Source organism: Chiloscyllium punctatum, chromosome 22 (genome assembly GCF_047496795.1).
Source record: "Chiloscyllium punctatum isolate Juve2018m chromosome 22, sChiPun1.3, whole genome shotgun sequence".
Classification (NCBI taxonomy): Eukaryota; Metazoa; Chordata; class Chondrichthyes; order Orectolobiformes; family Hemiscylliidae; genus Chiloscyllium; species Chiloscyllium punctatum.
The window spans coordinates 38590226-38604445 of record NC_092760.1 but is presented as its reverse complement, the minus strand read 5'-3'; the positions used below and the strand labels follow the sequence as shown (position 1 = coordinate 38604445).

At 41.8% G+C, this 14220-nt stretch overlaps 1 protein-coding gene across 1 annotated transcript; it reads right to left on the bottom strand.

The window, feature by feature from the left end:
* Positions 1-1288: 1288 nt before the first annotated feature.
* phlda2 (pleckstrin homology-like domain, family A, member 2) lies at positions 1289-4473 on the bottom strand. The gene is made up of 2 exons (XM_072592066.1): positions 2690-4473; positions 1289-1599 (listed from the first exon to the last, which is right to left on the bottom strand). The coding sequence occupies exon 1, from the start codon at positions 3137-3139 to the stop codon at positions 2732-2734; it is 408 nt and encodes a 135-aa protein (XP_072448167.1). The 5' UTR covers positions 3140-4473; the 3' UTR covers positions 1289-1599; positions 2690-2731.
* Between the last annotated feature and the right edge of the window lie 9747 nt (positions 4474-14220).

The window sequence follows — 14220 nt, the reverse complement described above, 5'->3', positions numbered from 1 at the left end:
GGGAACGGCACCACACCCATCTATTCAGTTTGTTTAAAGATTTCTGTGAAGCAAGAACTGACAGTCCTGTCAGTACTTGTGTGTTCACCTTTTGAAATCTGAATCAAACTAACTCTGCAGAGCAATTAGAATGGGTGGCACAGAGACAGTAGGATCAATCAATCACTCCCAAAAATTACACCAGCTTGGCAGGGTATTGTTATTTCTGTAGTTCATCAAAACTTGTGTGCCTGGGCTAAGTAGATTTCACATTCACAATCACTATTTAAGCAACCCATGCTGGAAACTATAAAAGGTGTGGTTGGTAATCAAGAGGTTCAGCTTTTAATGTTCACCAAGGATGACATTCTTCAGATATGCTTACGCAACTCAGGCTAAATAATTGTGAAGTAGGGATGGGCAGTTGTGAGAATTCTGAAGGATGTTGTGAAATTTGAAAGGGTTCAGAAAAGATTTACAAGGATGTTGCCAGGGTTGGGGAAATTTGAGCTCCAGGTAGAGGCTGGGGCTATTTTCCCTGGAGCGTCAGAGACTGAGGCGTGACCTTAGAGGTTTATAAAATTATGAGGGGCATGGATAGGACAAATAGACAAAGTCTTTTCCCTGGGGTAGGGGAGTCCAGAACTAGAGGGCATAGGTTTAGGGTGAGAGAGGAAAGATATACAATAGACCTAAGGGGCAACTTTTTCCACAACTGGGTGGTGTGTATATGGAATGAGCTGCCAGAGGAAGTGGTGGAGGCTGGTACAACTGCAACATTTCAAAGGCATTCTGGATGAGTATATGAATAGGAAGGGTTTGGAGGGATATGGGCCGGGTGCTGGCAAGTGGTTCTAGATTAGGTTGGGATATCTGGTCGGCGTGGACAAATTGGACCGAAGGGTCTGTTACTGTGCTGTACATCACTATGACTCTAATTAGTGCTTCAAGGAGAGAATGCTTTGCTTCGTCCCAAAGGAAGTGACCAGTCCATGGACTGAACCTGGAATTGGTTCAACTTGCTGATGACTCAGTCTGAGGATCAGACCAGCTTTTTGTGCTTGGCGTCTGTCTGGTTTGACTTTTGTTGGTCTGGAGGATCGGAAAGAAATGTTTTGTTGGTGGACTACATTTGACTTTTTAAAAAAAAAAATCATATCAGCGAGCAACCTTACAAACTTTATATGTAGCTTAGGACACCATGGTAAGCACTTTTGTGGCCCTAAGCCTCACCTGTAGATTGTACCATTTGCTTTTTCTGCTTTATGTAAGTGCAATGATTGAATCATGAAAAAGAATAAAGGACAGATTTATGTTTTTCTTTAAAAACTTTAATAAATATGCACAATTAGATTACAAAATAATTTATGTGAGAAGTTGACACAAAGAGATAAAAGTTCTTGGGTATTGCAACAGACAAATAAATAGAGAAAAAGGTTTCTAGTCTGCCTCCTACAGCTTTCTTTCAGCCTGGTTTTGGATCCTGGCTTTCCGCTGGCTCTGAATGCAGCGGCTCAGATCAATTTGGCAGAAGCAGCTCAGAGGATGAAAGGGTGTTTGAATCGCTCTCAATCCCTCAAGGTTTCCTTCATCCGCAACTCGAGTTGAGACTTTGGCTGTCTGGAAAAAGATGGTATGACAGTCAGTGACCACAGCATTTTCTACCATTCTGCAACCATGTTATTTTAAAATATTTAATATTAGCCAATCAAGCCCGCATATTAGCTTTCACATCTATTGAAATAAGCTCTCAACTATACATCAATTGGAGGAAAGCACAGACTTCTCACAATTTGACTGTTGATCAGCTCTAACAGTAAATTCTAAAAGAGATATAAATGTACATCATTGATATCTTTTATGCCTCAATTTTCTTCCTTTCCACTCCCACCTTAATGACACTGATTCACTGAGTAACAACTCTGCACAAAGCAACTAAATTGGTAATGGGTAAATTCACAGGTAAGCCCTGAAACTCATCAATGCCCAAACACAATAGGAGAGAAACTCTGGTCTATTGTTTGGTTTAGAGGCACTGAACAAATTAGCTTCCATTTTTAACTACTTGGTTTGAGGTCAGCTAATTCATAGCAAGAGCATGGGACCTTCCTGCTTCTGGATATACAGCCGAATGCCAAGAGGCTGATTAAATTTTGAACCCGAACGGGTGACAAGCATTAGCATGGATTCCCAATAAATGCGTCTCCCGGCCGCCATCAGATGCCAAGATAAAGGAGATACCTGGGAGAGGGGGATGTGCTCCTGTTTTTGAGGAACACCGACCCTAGCCCCGGAATGAGTGACTCATTCCTACATTGGGAAGTGCCAACGTCTTAAACGCCTACAGAACCGAAAGTTGGAGCTGCCGGCCACATTGGGTTACTCCCAGGAATTCAGCGCTCCACGTGGCGGAGCAGAGTTTTACCAGAGCCTTTAGAAATGAACAACTTTTTTTGACAAAAAAGCAGAAGACCAGGGGAGCAGGCTGTGCAAAAGGAAAGCAAAATCAGCCGCCGATTGGAAGATTCAGTTTACTACAGGGTTTACCATAATCCCACTGGGAACCCGAGCCAAACTGCACTAACAATGTGGGATATTTCCCCAATTAGCTCGGGGGGGGGGGGGGCAGTCACAGGGAGAGTCAGGAGGAGCACTAAATATAAACTCCTTGGGGGGAGGGGGGGGAGAAGGAGCGGGTGCAAGTCCTTACCTGTGCAGCAACGGGGAGAGGTGTTGGAGACTGAGGGCAGGTTTAAGGTGACCTTCCCAACACCTTCTCCTGTTGGTCAGGGGACGGACTCTCACTTTCCTGCCGGGATTTGAAGCTCTGAATGGCTTTCCTGTTCTTGAATTCGATGAGAGCCATGGTGATAGCCGAGTGCCAGCAGCTCTCCCCCAGGCACCTGAAGTCCATCTCCTTGTTGTCGGTGGTCACCACGGTGAAGTAGATGTACTTGCCGGTCCTCTCCACGCAGTCCACCGTCCGGATCTGCTGTAGGGCCAGCTCCTTCCTCCGGGAACGCTTCTGGCAATCCGGGTAGAGACCGACACTGTCCCGGGTCAGGACGCAGTATTTCTTCTTCCAGAGCTGCAGCAGGCTGTCACTTCTCTTCTCCAGCACTCCCTCCTGGATCACTTGGGTCCCGTCTGTGATCTTCATTCTGAGAGTTTCTCTTTCTGCAGGGTTCAGGCTGCCTGCCCACAAAATCCTTCACTGCTGCTGCTGTTCCGCCGGCTACACTCTCACTGAAGATTGAGAGTCTTCCTTCCTTTCTGATAAAGAGTCGCGGCCCCAATCCGCCCATTTCCTGCCTCGCCCACTGCACGATGATGAACTCCAGGCTTGGAGGAGGGTCAGATTCTCCTCCCCGCTCCCAATATCAAAGCCCTTTGCAAAAGGACAGACTTTGTGGAGCAGGCGTTTCCTCGGTCTGCCTTTCAAATCGAATTTGTTCAAACATGGGCAAAAGAAAGGAGGGGCCCCACACTGCCCTTATTTGGGAAAATCTCCACTGAAGGAGGATTTTCCACCTCGCCAAGTGGTTTTGATGAATCACAGCTTGGTTACAGCACAGACGGAGGCGGTTCTAAATCGACATGTTTTATTTGCCTGCTCAGGTGATCATCTTTCGCAAGCCACCGCACCGCACTTAGATCACATTCCAAATACTAACGCCTTACTGAGATGTGAAGATTTATCTCATGTCACGTGTTGTTCTTTTGCCACCATCACCTTAAATTATTGTCCTCTAGTTCAGGATCCTTTCAGTGATGGGAACAGTACTTTTTTTTTGACAACTCCGCCCAGACCTCTTCGGATTTTGAAATTTTGAATCACATCTCCTTCCAAGTTTGTCTTCTCTGGAGACATCAGTTCCATCATCTCCAATATATTTGACACTCCCTTAACTCACTATCATTTTTATTTTCTGTACACCTTCTGTAGCCTTCACATTTTTCCTAAAGTGGTGCCCAGAATCGAACACAACATTTCCTCAATTTGTAAAACCCAGGATCTGATGTAATTTATTAACCGTTCTCTCAACTTGTCTTGCTATCTTCAGTGATTTGTGTACAAATATCCAAAAGTTCCACCAGCTCCTGCACCCCTGATAGAGTAACATCTTTTGTTTCCCATTTCCTGCCCTCTTTCTTCCAGCCAAATATATACCACATCACACTTTCCTGCTTTAAAATTTAATGTATCGCCTATTATTTGAAATCTATGACTATTTTCAGCACAATCGCACTGCTTCCCAGCATTGTGTAATCTGCATACTTTGAAATTGTGCCCTGCATACCAAAGTCGAGATTATATCTGAGGTAACTCTTGGTTATCAAGTGTAAGTAATTGTTTGGAAATGGTACTTCCTGCATTACAATGGGAAGAAAATTCTCAACAGACAGGACATACTTATTAGCACATTTAAATATATAACTGAACACAACACATTTTTTACAGATTGAGGTGGAAAAATCTCCTGATTAACGTTCATTTGTGATATAGTTTCACTGCATTAGATTACAAATATAAATCCAAGACATGTTTAATATTAAATAGAACAAAGTCTCTAAACCACATTACTGTAAAAAAAACCCTTTAGATATTTAAATTAAATCTTCAGATTAGATTTTAATTGCAGGAAACATATCATGCTACAGCTATTTTATAAAATTCAGGGAGAGAGTGAAGTTCTTTTTAATGAATCAAATAAGCTTATTTTTGGCTGACACTTCAGTGAACACTTACCAGACTATAGGGCTCTCTCTTATTAGAGAGAGATGACTAGTGATGATTTAACCTGAAGGAGAATGTTCATGGTAACCTCAGCTAGCGTGAGGATTGAACACACACCGTTGACATCATACTGCTTTGCAAACCAACTGTCTAGCCAACTGAGCTAAACCAACCTCAACACTTCAATGCATTGGTGCATTATCCCCAACACTAACACAGTTCATGATACCAATGAGAACTGAGTCTACCTGAATAATAAAGCCAGTCACTTGCTATTACCATATACGTCAATTACAAAGGTATCACTTATAACATATTGAGTGCTATTTCTGGCAATTTATTACATATGTAAACTGTATTTAATAATTTAAAAGTTCTGATTTCAGGTGTAAAGTTAGGATTTCAGGTGTAAAGTTAGGATTTCAGGTGTAAAGTTAGGATTTCATCAATGTTCCTGCAATGCTATTCCCATGCAGAGCAGTGCAATAAAAAACATGAAGGTACTATACATTGAACAAACTGGCTGAAGCCAACAACTTGATAACTAGACATGAGGCAGTATTACATGACTACAGTGGTCCCCCGTAACTGCAGGGGATACATTCCAGGACCTAATGCGGAAGCCCAAAGCTGCAGATACTTGCGGACCCATGCATTTAAAAGGGAAACGTACCTTCCCAGCAGTCTCATAGTCCCTGGTTTTGGAACATTCCCTATAATGTGTTCGGGCCACAGTTAACAGTGGGTAACTGAAACTGGGGTAACCGGATCAGTGGATACGGGAGTTGCTCTATAATTCAAAACAAAACAGAAACAAATCCAAGTTTACTAATGACACTAAATTGAGAAGGAGAAAGAGATAAACCAGAGAGAGAGATCTAGATTGATGAATGAGAATACCTCATGGAGCAATACACAAAACTGGGAAAGAAAATGAACAAAGGTAACAAACTGCTGTAGCTCTTGGCCACAAAATATAGTAATAGTGAATGATCTGGGTTAATTCTAAAATAGTTCACAGCAGCACAAGCTAACAAGAGATTTCAATACACAACAGGAAGAAATCATAAAATCCAGGTAATGCAAATGATTCTGATACTGCATCCACACCTGCACTGTTCTGCTTGATCTACTATTGCAAAAATATTTAGGCATCGTAAGCAATACAGAAAAATAAACAGACTGTTACCTACCTTAAGGCACCTGAACTATGAGGAGAAGGTATTCAAAGTGTAATCGAATAGATAAACTGAATCTCAATGTTTTAGTCTGAACAGGCTCGAGCTTAGGAAAGAATCACAGTCTAAAGTGCCTTAAAGGTTATTTCATTGCCACCCTGGGAGGCAGGTAAATTAGAAACACTAAGTGGAAATTGGGAAATATTGTGGATGTTTTCATTAATATCTGGGTGCAGCTAAATAGATGACATTGTCCTTTATATTCCTTTATGTACTACAAAACATCTGGAGATCAAAAATAACCTCTGAATTCCCCAATTAACTTAGCTGCATCTTGAGTCTTCACCCTCTCAAAGTATTCTGTGTAGGCCTGTATTAACAAAATACTCAGGTCCATAGGATGAAACTCTTAGATGCAATATTGTAATTAATGCTTGAGCATGTTCCCCAGACTGAAAAATATAAAGGAGTCTGAAAAGGGTAGCTAAATAACACAATTATGGACAGTCATAAGTTATGTTGTTAAATGTTATGAGGCAACTATAATCCAACTGAAACATATATAAAACCCCAGAGGGCATGATTGGCTCCTATGTATTTCACGTGGCGCGTGCACAAGGATATGCCATTCACACGACAGAATATCTGTCCATGTGAAAGTCTTTGTGTATGTACTGTCATTGTTCTTTAAAATCATTTAAAATTAATTTTAACTTTAAAGAGACCATCCTGTTTAAAAGATGGTGCTAAACAGAATTATCAGGATGACAGCAACTTCTAAAGCTGGTTTCAATTGCCTAAATGAGTCTGGGAGGAATTTCCCAGATTTAATTTCCCGAAAATGACCTGGGTTTTTAATCTCTCTTTGCTGCTTTTGGAAGAGGTGCAATTTTTTGGATGAGATTGCAAAATATAATAATGTTACAATCGGCATCAAAATTGTATACTGACGAGAAGCTCTTTTCCCGATTGTCAGTGTTTGTGTGCTTGTAAACATGTAGTTACATCTAAGTCTGTGTATTGTTTGGATGATTTCTTCTTCTGTATGTCCAGACAGGCCGGCAGAATAGCCCCTCAGAGAAAGAGACAATTGATGCCCATAGATCTATAGCTCAGTGGGAGTTGGCACTTTCAGAAAAGAGACAAAAATGAAGGTGGGACAAGACATGCTCAAACATCTCCTCGATGTTTAGAAAATAGGCAAACTGTTGCCGGGGCAACAGGTGAAGTATCGAATCCGGATGATGTGGTTATTATAACACATACACAGTCTGTGAGTGTTCTCCTTAATTCCAACTGAGTGTGTAATGTGTGTGTGGAGGCTATGGGGTTATCAGGAAATAGCACAAGGAGTGGGAGACATGATGAAAGCTGTGACTGAATGTCTGTAGACTTAACCAGAATCACCACCTCCCCCACTTCCTTGGGGAGCAATAAAGATCAGAGCTACCCCACAACTCCCTGCTCAGCTTCTATAATTGGAACCACAGGCTGAATTCTCACAGCCCCATTGAAATGGCTTTGAGATGCTTATAACTATGGAAATGTCAACGGACTTGCATCAATTTGACGTGTTCCTGTCTTGTGCTCTTTTCCTGAAATCAATGATTAATTCAAATATTTGTGACTGTACAAAGGCCACTCACTCTAAGAAGCTCAGCAATATAACACAGGCTGTTTCACAATGGGAGGTCAGAGATGCAATATTTTTGAGGCCATTCATTAATTTTGAGGTAAAGAACCACAATGTTCAGGTCTCCCTGATCTGAAGGCATGTCAATATAGCTATCTAATGGAGGCTGATGCCTCCGCTCATCACGCTACACAAACAACTGCCCTTCACCTCCTTGGCACCACTGCTGCTCCAGTTGCTAGCCCAATACTCACACTGTTTAGGAGACTGGTGGCCGTATCTGAAATGTGTCGAACAGACCTCATTGCATGGAAGCAGGCCCTACTTCAATAGTTTAATTGTTTAACTCCTGGCAGATTGCATCAAATGCCCTGTCCTGGCCTTTTCCAGGTCCCTGACCCAGAAATGAATCTGACATCAGGATGGAAACCCACCTGGCAAACTGCAGCCTGTTGAAAGTTTCTTAAAACACATACACACAGTCTTAAACACTTTTCAAAGAAAATTAATAAGCCCACTTGTTCCTACCTAGATCTGATCTCTCATATGTTTTGACTGAGTGAGTTTCCACAATGTCACTCAAACAGGCAGCAGCTTCACTGTGATGAACATTGGATCCCAATGCGGTCTTCAAGCTTCACAAAATGCCAGGTCCTCCTTGCTTGCTTTTGGGCATTGGCAAAGGGCAATAGTTCGTCAGAGGAGTGCAGGCAGAGCCAGGTCACTGGCACCACACGGGAGGATGGGGATGAGAAGAGTGGCGGTGCAATGGCAATAAGGATTCTACAGTTCGAGGATCAGACAGGTTGTCACAGAGCAGCTGCACAACATTCTGGGGAGGTGAACAGTAAGAGGTCTTGATCCACATTGGCATCAAGAACATAGCGAGGAAAAGGGATGAGCTCCTGAAACCAGATTTTAGGAAAGAAATTAGAAAGTACAATTTCAAGCAGTGATGGCAGACTCCCAGTGCTACATACCTGTTAGCATAGGAATAGACGAGCAATTGAACAGATGGCTAGAGAAGGGAGGGCATCAGATTTCTGAGGCACTTGGGCTGGTTCTGGAGTAGGCAGGTGATTAATAACCTGGAAGAGTTACATCTTAACAGGACTGGGACTGATATCTGCACAGGAGGATTTGCTAGTGCTGTCAGGTGAGGGTTTAAATGAGCATGTCATGGGGCTAGGAAGCCAGGATTGGGGGGCGGGGGCGGGGTGGGTGGATGGGGGTGGCTCGGATTATAAGACACTAAAACTGGTAACAGGAGGTAAAAAAGTAGCAAGTGAAACGAGAAGGCAGACAATATGAAGGTGAACACCACATCAACAGAATGCAAAATAATGACAAAAAGACAAAGTTAAGGGCACTGTACCTGAATGCACACAATATGCACAACAAGACAAGTTATTTGAAGACACAGTGAGCTAAATGGATATGATCTAATTGACATTACAGAAATATGGCTGCACAGTGGCTAAAACTAGGAAGTGAATATTCAAGGATACTTGACATTTGTGATGGACACACAATGAGGAAAAAGAAGTGGTTTATACTGATAACAAGCAGCAGGGTCAGTACATTAGTAAGGGAAGATCTCCGATTGAAAGAGCAAAATGTAGAATCTGTTTGTGGGTCAAAGAAACAGAGACAAACATTCATAGGAGTTGCTTAAAGGTCCCCATCAGTGATGGTAGTGTGGGGAATGGTATTAATCAGAAGAATAGGGATAATACAATAATCATGGTTGACTTCAATCTGCACTTAGACTGTGTAAAGCTAATTAGCACTAATGCCTTGGAGGATTATTTTCTTGAGTGTATAAGAATTAGAATATCCTTTATTACTTTGTATGACAATATGATCTTCCAGCGAAGTATGTCGAAGAACTGAGTAGAGAATGGGCTATTTTAGCTTGAGAATTACATAATGATAAAATGGCTAATTATTCCTTAATGTTGCCAAAGAACATTTGGAGAGATATTATCCCTTTGGCGGGTTGTGAGTAATGGGGAAACCCACAAGGATTAATACTCGGCTCTAGCTGTTCACAATTTGAATCAACAACATGGATGTGGGGACCAAATGTAATACTCTCAAGTTTATGGGGAATGTGTGTTGTGAAGAAAATAGAAAGCATTTTGAGGTTCTGGGGAGAGACTAAGTGGCTGATAACATAGCAGATAAAATATAATATGGGAAAATGTGAGAAAGAACAGATATGCAGAGTATTTTGGCAAGTGGTTAGAAAATATAGGTGCACAAAGGATCTGGATATCCTTGTTAATAAATCACTGAAGGCTGACAATGTTGTTGCAGCAGTCAATTAAGAAGGCTAACAGTGTGTGAGCTTTAAACACAAAAGAATTTGAGGACAGGAGCAATCAAGTTTTACTTAATTGTATAGGAACTGCACCTGGACAACTTTTGGTCCCTTTACCTTCATTGCTGTAGGGGAGAAACTGGGTCTGTTTTATCCAGAGTAAAGAATAGGAAGTGATCTCATTTGAAACTATTTATGAAGAATAGACATGGCTGATGAAGGTAAGATGCTTTCCCGAGTTTAGAACCAGGGAACACAGTTTCAGAATGAGGGAGAAGCCACTTAACACCAACGGAGGAGAATTCTTTTTATGGCTCAGAAGATTGGGAATCTTGGGAATCCCACAAAGGGTTCTGGGAGCTCAGTCTTCGAGTATGTTTAAAATACAGGTTGAGACACTTTTAGATTCCAGTTGTGTTAACAGATGGAGCTGTCTTGACAGACTGCATGGCTTTCTCTTGCTCATACAACCAGCAGTTCCAGTAATCTGGAGTTTGTAGTAGGGAAATCATATTGTTTTAATGTGATTATTTAAATTAGAAAATCACCCAGGCCTAATATTCTGGCACCTGAACATCCTGACAGATGCTCAGTAAAAGATGGCAAAGGCTCAGACTATGATTTTCCAAATGGGATGTTGTGCCAAATCTGGAAATGGCAAAAAGTTAAATGACAGAGATAAAATAATAAATAAGAAAAATATAGGTTGGTTAGTCTCATTTGAGTTGTTTGTAAACTTGGAGATGATGAAATTTTTAGCCATTTGGAGAAAGGTGAACAAATGAGGGTCAGAAAGGAAGATCATAATTGACCAACCTAGGTTTTTCTGATGAACTAGCAGGAATAATGTGTTAATGAAATTCAGTTTGTGTGCTTTAGATTTGATAAGTGACCACATAGGAAACTCATGACAAAGATAATTATATGTGGGACGAAGAGGGATGTGGTTGTAAGGATCGAGAAAAGGAAATTGCTTAATGAGACAATATATCACTGTAATAATTGTTTGGGCTTTCATTATATATCTTATACATCTGTACGAAGGAACTCTGGGAACAACACTGAAATTACTAACACCAAAAAGGGAGGTATTGAAATTTGTTTGAAATTTAAAATTCAAAAAAGTGCAAGAGATCATACATAAGACAGCAATTAACAAAAAGACAAAACTTGCATTTCATTGATCACTTCACCACATCCTCAGTACATCTTAGAATACCTTACAGTCCTTTCTTATGTAGGCAAATCAAACAATTTAAATGGCATACAAGGTTCGATACACAGAGCGAAGGCCCACAAGGTACTCTGATGAGGTGATGGTGTCATGTTATTGGTGGAGTAGGAACCCAGAAATCTAGGATTATTTGAACATGTTTATATCCCATCACAACAGATGGTCAGATATGAATTTTAAAAACTCTGGAGTTAAAAGTCTAATGTTGTGATAATGCCCACAAGGCCCATAGGGCAGCACTAATTAACCTCCCCATGGAGTTTGCCGAGTATGAGTTCTCTCAGTCACAGGCAATGGTCGGACCACTTGGAACTCATCATCTGAGCATTTTATAAAGCAGACCCAGGGATGGGTCAAGTCTATGTAAGTCTCAAGTGTTGGTTCTATTTTAGTGTTCAACATTAAGTGATATTCCTTTCCAGTCAGGCTCTCTGGAATGTCTTTTAGGGAAGGAAATCTGCCGTCCTTACCTGGTCTGGCCTACATGTGACTCAGGACCCGCAGCAATGTCGTTGACGCTTAATTGCCTTCTGACGTGGCCTAGCAAGTCACTTGGTTGGATCAAAGCTGCATAAAAGCCTCAATAAAAGGAATGAAACAGACTATTTTGCATTAACCTAGGCAGTGGAAACACCAACACCAAACTCAACCCTATCAACCTGCAAAGTCATCCCTACTAACATCTGTCAGCGCCAGAATTTGTCTTGCAGCAGCCTGACATAGTCATACTTATAGAAACATCGAATCATACAGTAAAGAGGCTGGTCAGCCCATCAAGTCTGTACTGTCAAAGCTACAGTAAATATACACTTATTCCACTTTCCAGCCTTTATTGTTATCACACTTCAGATGCTCATCCAAGAACGTTTTTCAAGGTTGTGAGGTTATCTGCCTTGACTATCCTCTCAAGCAGAACTTTAAAATAGAGACAGATATGTTCTTGATTGCCAAGGAGATCAAAAGTTACAGGGAGAAAGCAGGAAAATAGGGTTGAAAAACCTATCAGCCATGATTGAATGGTGGACCAGACTCGATGGGACGAATGGCCTAATTTCTGCTCCTATATCTTATGGTCTTATTCCAGACCCCTGCCACACTCTGGGGGAGGGAAAATGTCTTCAAATTCTCTCTAAACATTCTCCCTTTCACCTTAAAATTATGCCTCCTTGATCTTTGAACTAAGGAAAACAGTAGCTTTCTATTCACCCTGTTCATGCCCCTCAATTTTATACTCCTCTTAGGTAGCCCCTCAATCTCTGTACTCCAAACTAAACAACCCAAGCTTATCTTACCTCTCTTCATAGAGAAATTGCTCCATCCCAAGCAACATCCTGGTGAATCTCCTCTGCACTCCCTCTTGAGCAATCACATCCTTCCTTTGGTGTGGCGATCAGAACTGCACTCAGTACCCCAGCTGTGGCCTAACCAAAGTCCTATACAGCTCCAGCATAACCTTCCTGCCCTTATAATCTATGCCTCGATTGAGGAAAGGCAAGTGTCCTGTATGCCTTCTTAACTATCCTCTAAATCTGCCCTGCCACCTTCTGGGACTTGTGAACAAGCACCCTAAGATCTGTCCTAATCTCTGAGCTTCCTAGTGTCCTATCATTTGTTACTTCCTCCAAACCTCTCATTTATCAGGTTAAATTTCATCTGCCATTGATCTGCCCATCTGACCAATTCATTTATACCTACGTGTAACCTGAGACCACCTTCCTCACTGATAACCACCTAGCCAACCTTCATGTTATCTGCAAACTTACTACTTATTCCCCCTCACTCTCATGTATATCGTGTATCATGAGCAATTAGGAACTCAGTATTGATCCCTGTTGTATGCCACTAGACACTGTCCCACAATCAAAACAACAACCTTCTACCACCACACTCTGTCTCCTGCCACTAAGCTAATTTTAAATCAAACTTTCCAAGTTACCATGTGCTTTTACCACTTTTATCAGTGTACTATATGGGACTTTTTCAAAGATTTTGCTGAAATCCATACAAACTACGTCAACTGCCCTACTCATCTACATACTTGGTCACCTCCTTGAAAAATTCAACCCAATTCGTCAGGCATGACCACCCTCCAGCAAAACCATGCTGACTGTCCATGATCAAACATCGCCTCTCGAAATGGAAATTAATTGTCTCCTTCAGAATTTATTCCAATATTTTTCCTACCACTGATATGAGACTCACTGGTTTATAATTCCCTCATTTATCTCTACCATCCATCTTGACCAATGGAAACATTTTAACTGTCTTCCAGACCTCTAGCACCTCCCCTGTAGCTAGAGAGGAATGAAAAATTTGGGTCAGAGCCCTTCTGATTTCGTCCCTCATCTCCCACGGCAGCCTGGGATACAATTCACCTGGACCTGGGATTTTTTCCACTTTGAAACCCATCAAAATATCCAATACTTCCCACTCCCTGTATCAATCTGGTCAAGAACCTCACAGTCCATTGTCCCGAATTCTGTACCTACATCTTTCTGCTTCCAAGTGAAGACGGATGTCAAGTACTCAGTTAACACTTTGCTGATGTCCTTTGACTTCATGCACAGATTCCTCCCTTGGTCCAGAATGGGCCCTGCTCTTCCCTGGTTATTCTCTTTTCCTTGATTTACTTGTAGAATATGTTGGGATTCTCCATAATCTAACTGAGCAGCATTGTTTCATGCCCTTCTTTGCCCTCCCAATTGCTTTCTTGAGTTCCCCCTTCATTTTCTATACTCAACTCAGGCCTCTGTTGATTTGCTGTCTTTTGCACCTGTTAATATAAGACCACAAGACATAGGAGCGGAAGACAGGCCATTCGGCCCATCGAGTCCACTCCGCCATTCAATCATGGCTGATGGGCATTTCAACTCCACTTACCCGCATTATCCCCGTAGCCCTTAATTCCTGGTGACATCAAGAATTTATCAATTTCTGCCTTGAAGACATTCAGCGTCCCAGCCTCCACTGCACTCCGCGGCAATGAATTCCACAGGCCCACCACTCTCTGGCTGAAGAAATGTCTCCGCATTTCTGTTCTGAATTTACCCCCTCTAATTCTAAGGCTGTGTCCACGGGTCCTAGTCTCTTCACGTAACGGAAACAATTTCCTAGCGTCCACCCTCTCCAAGCTAT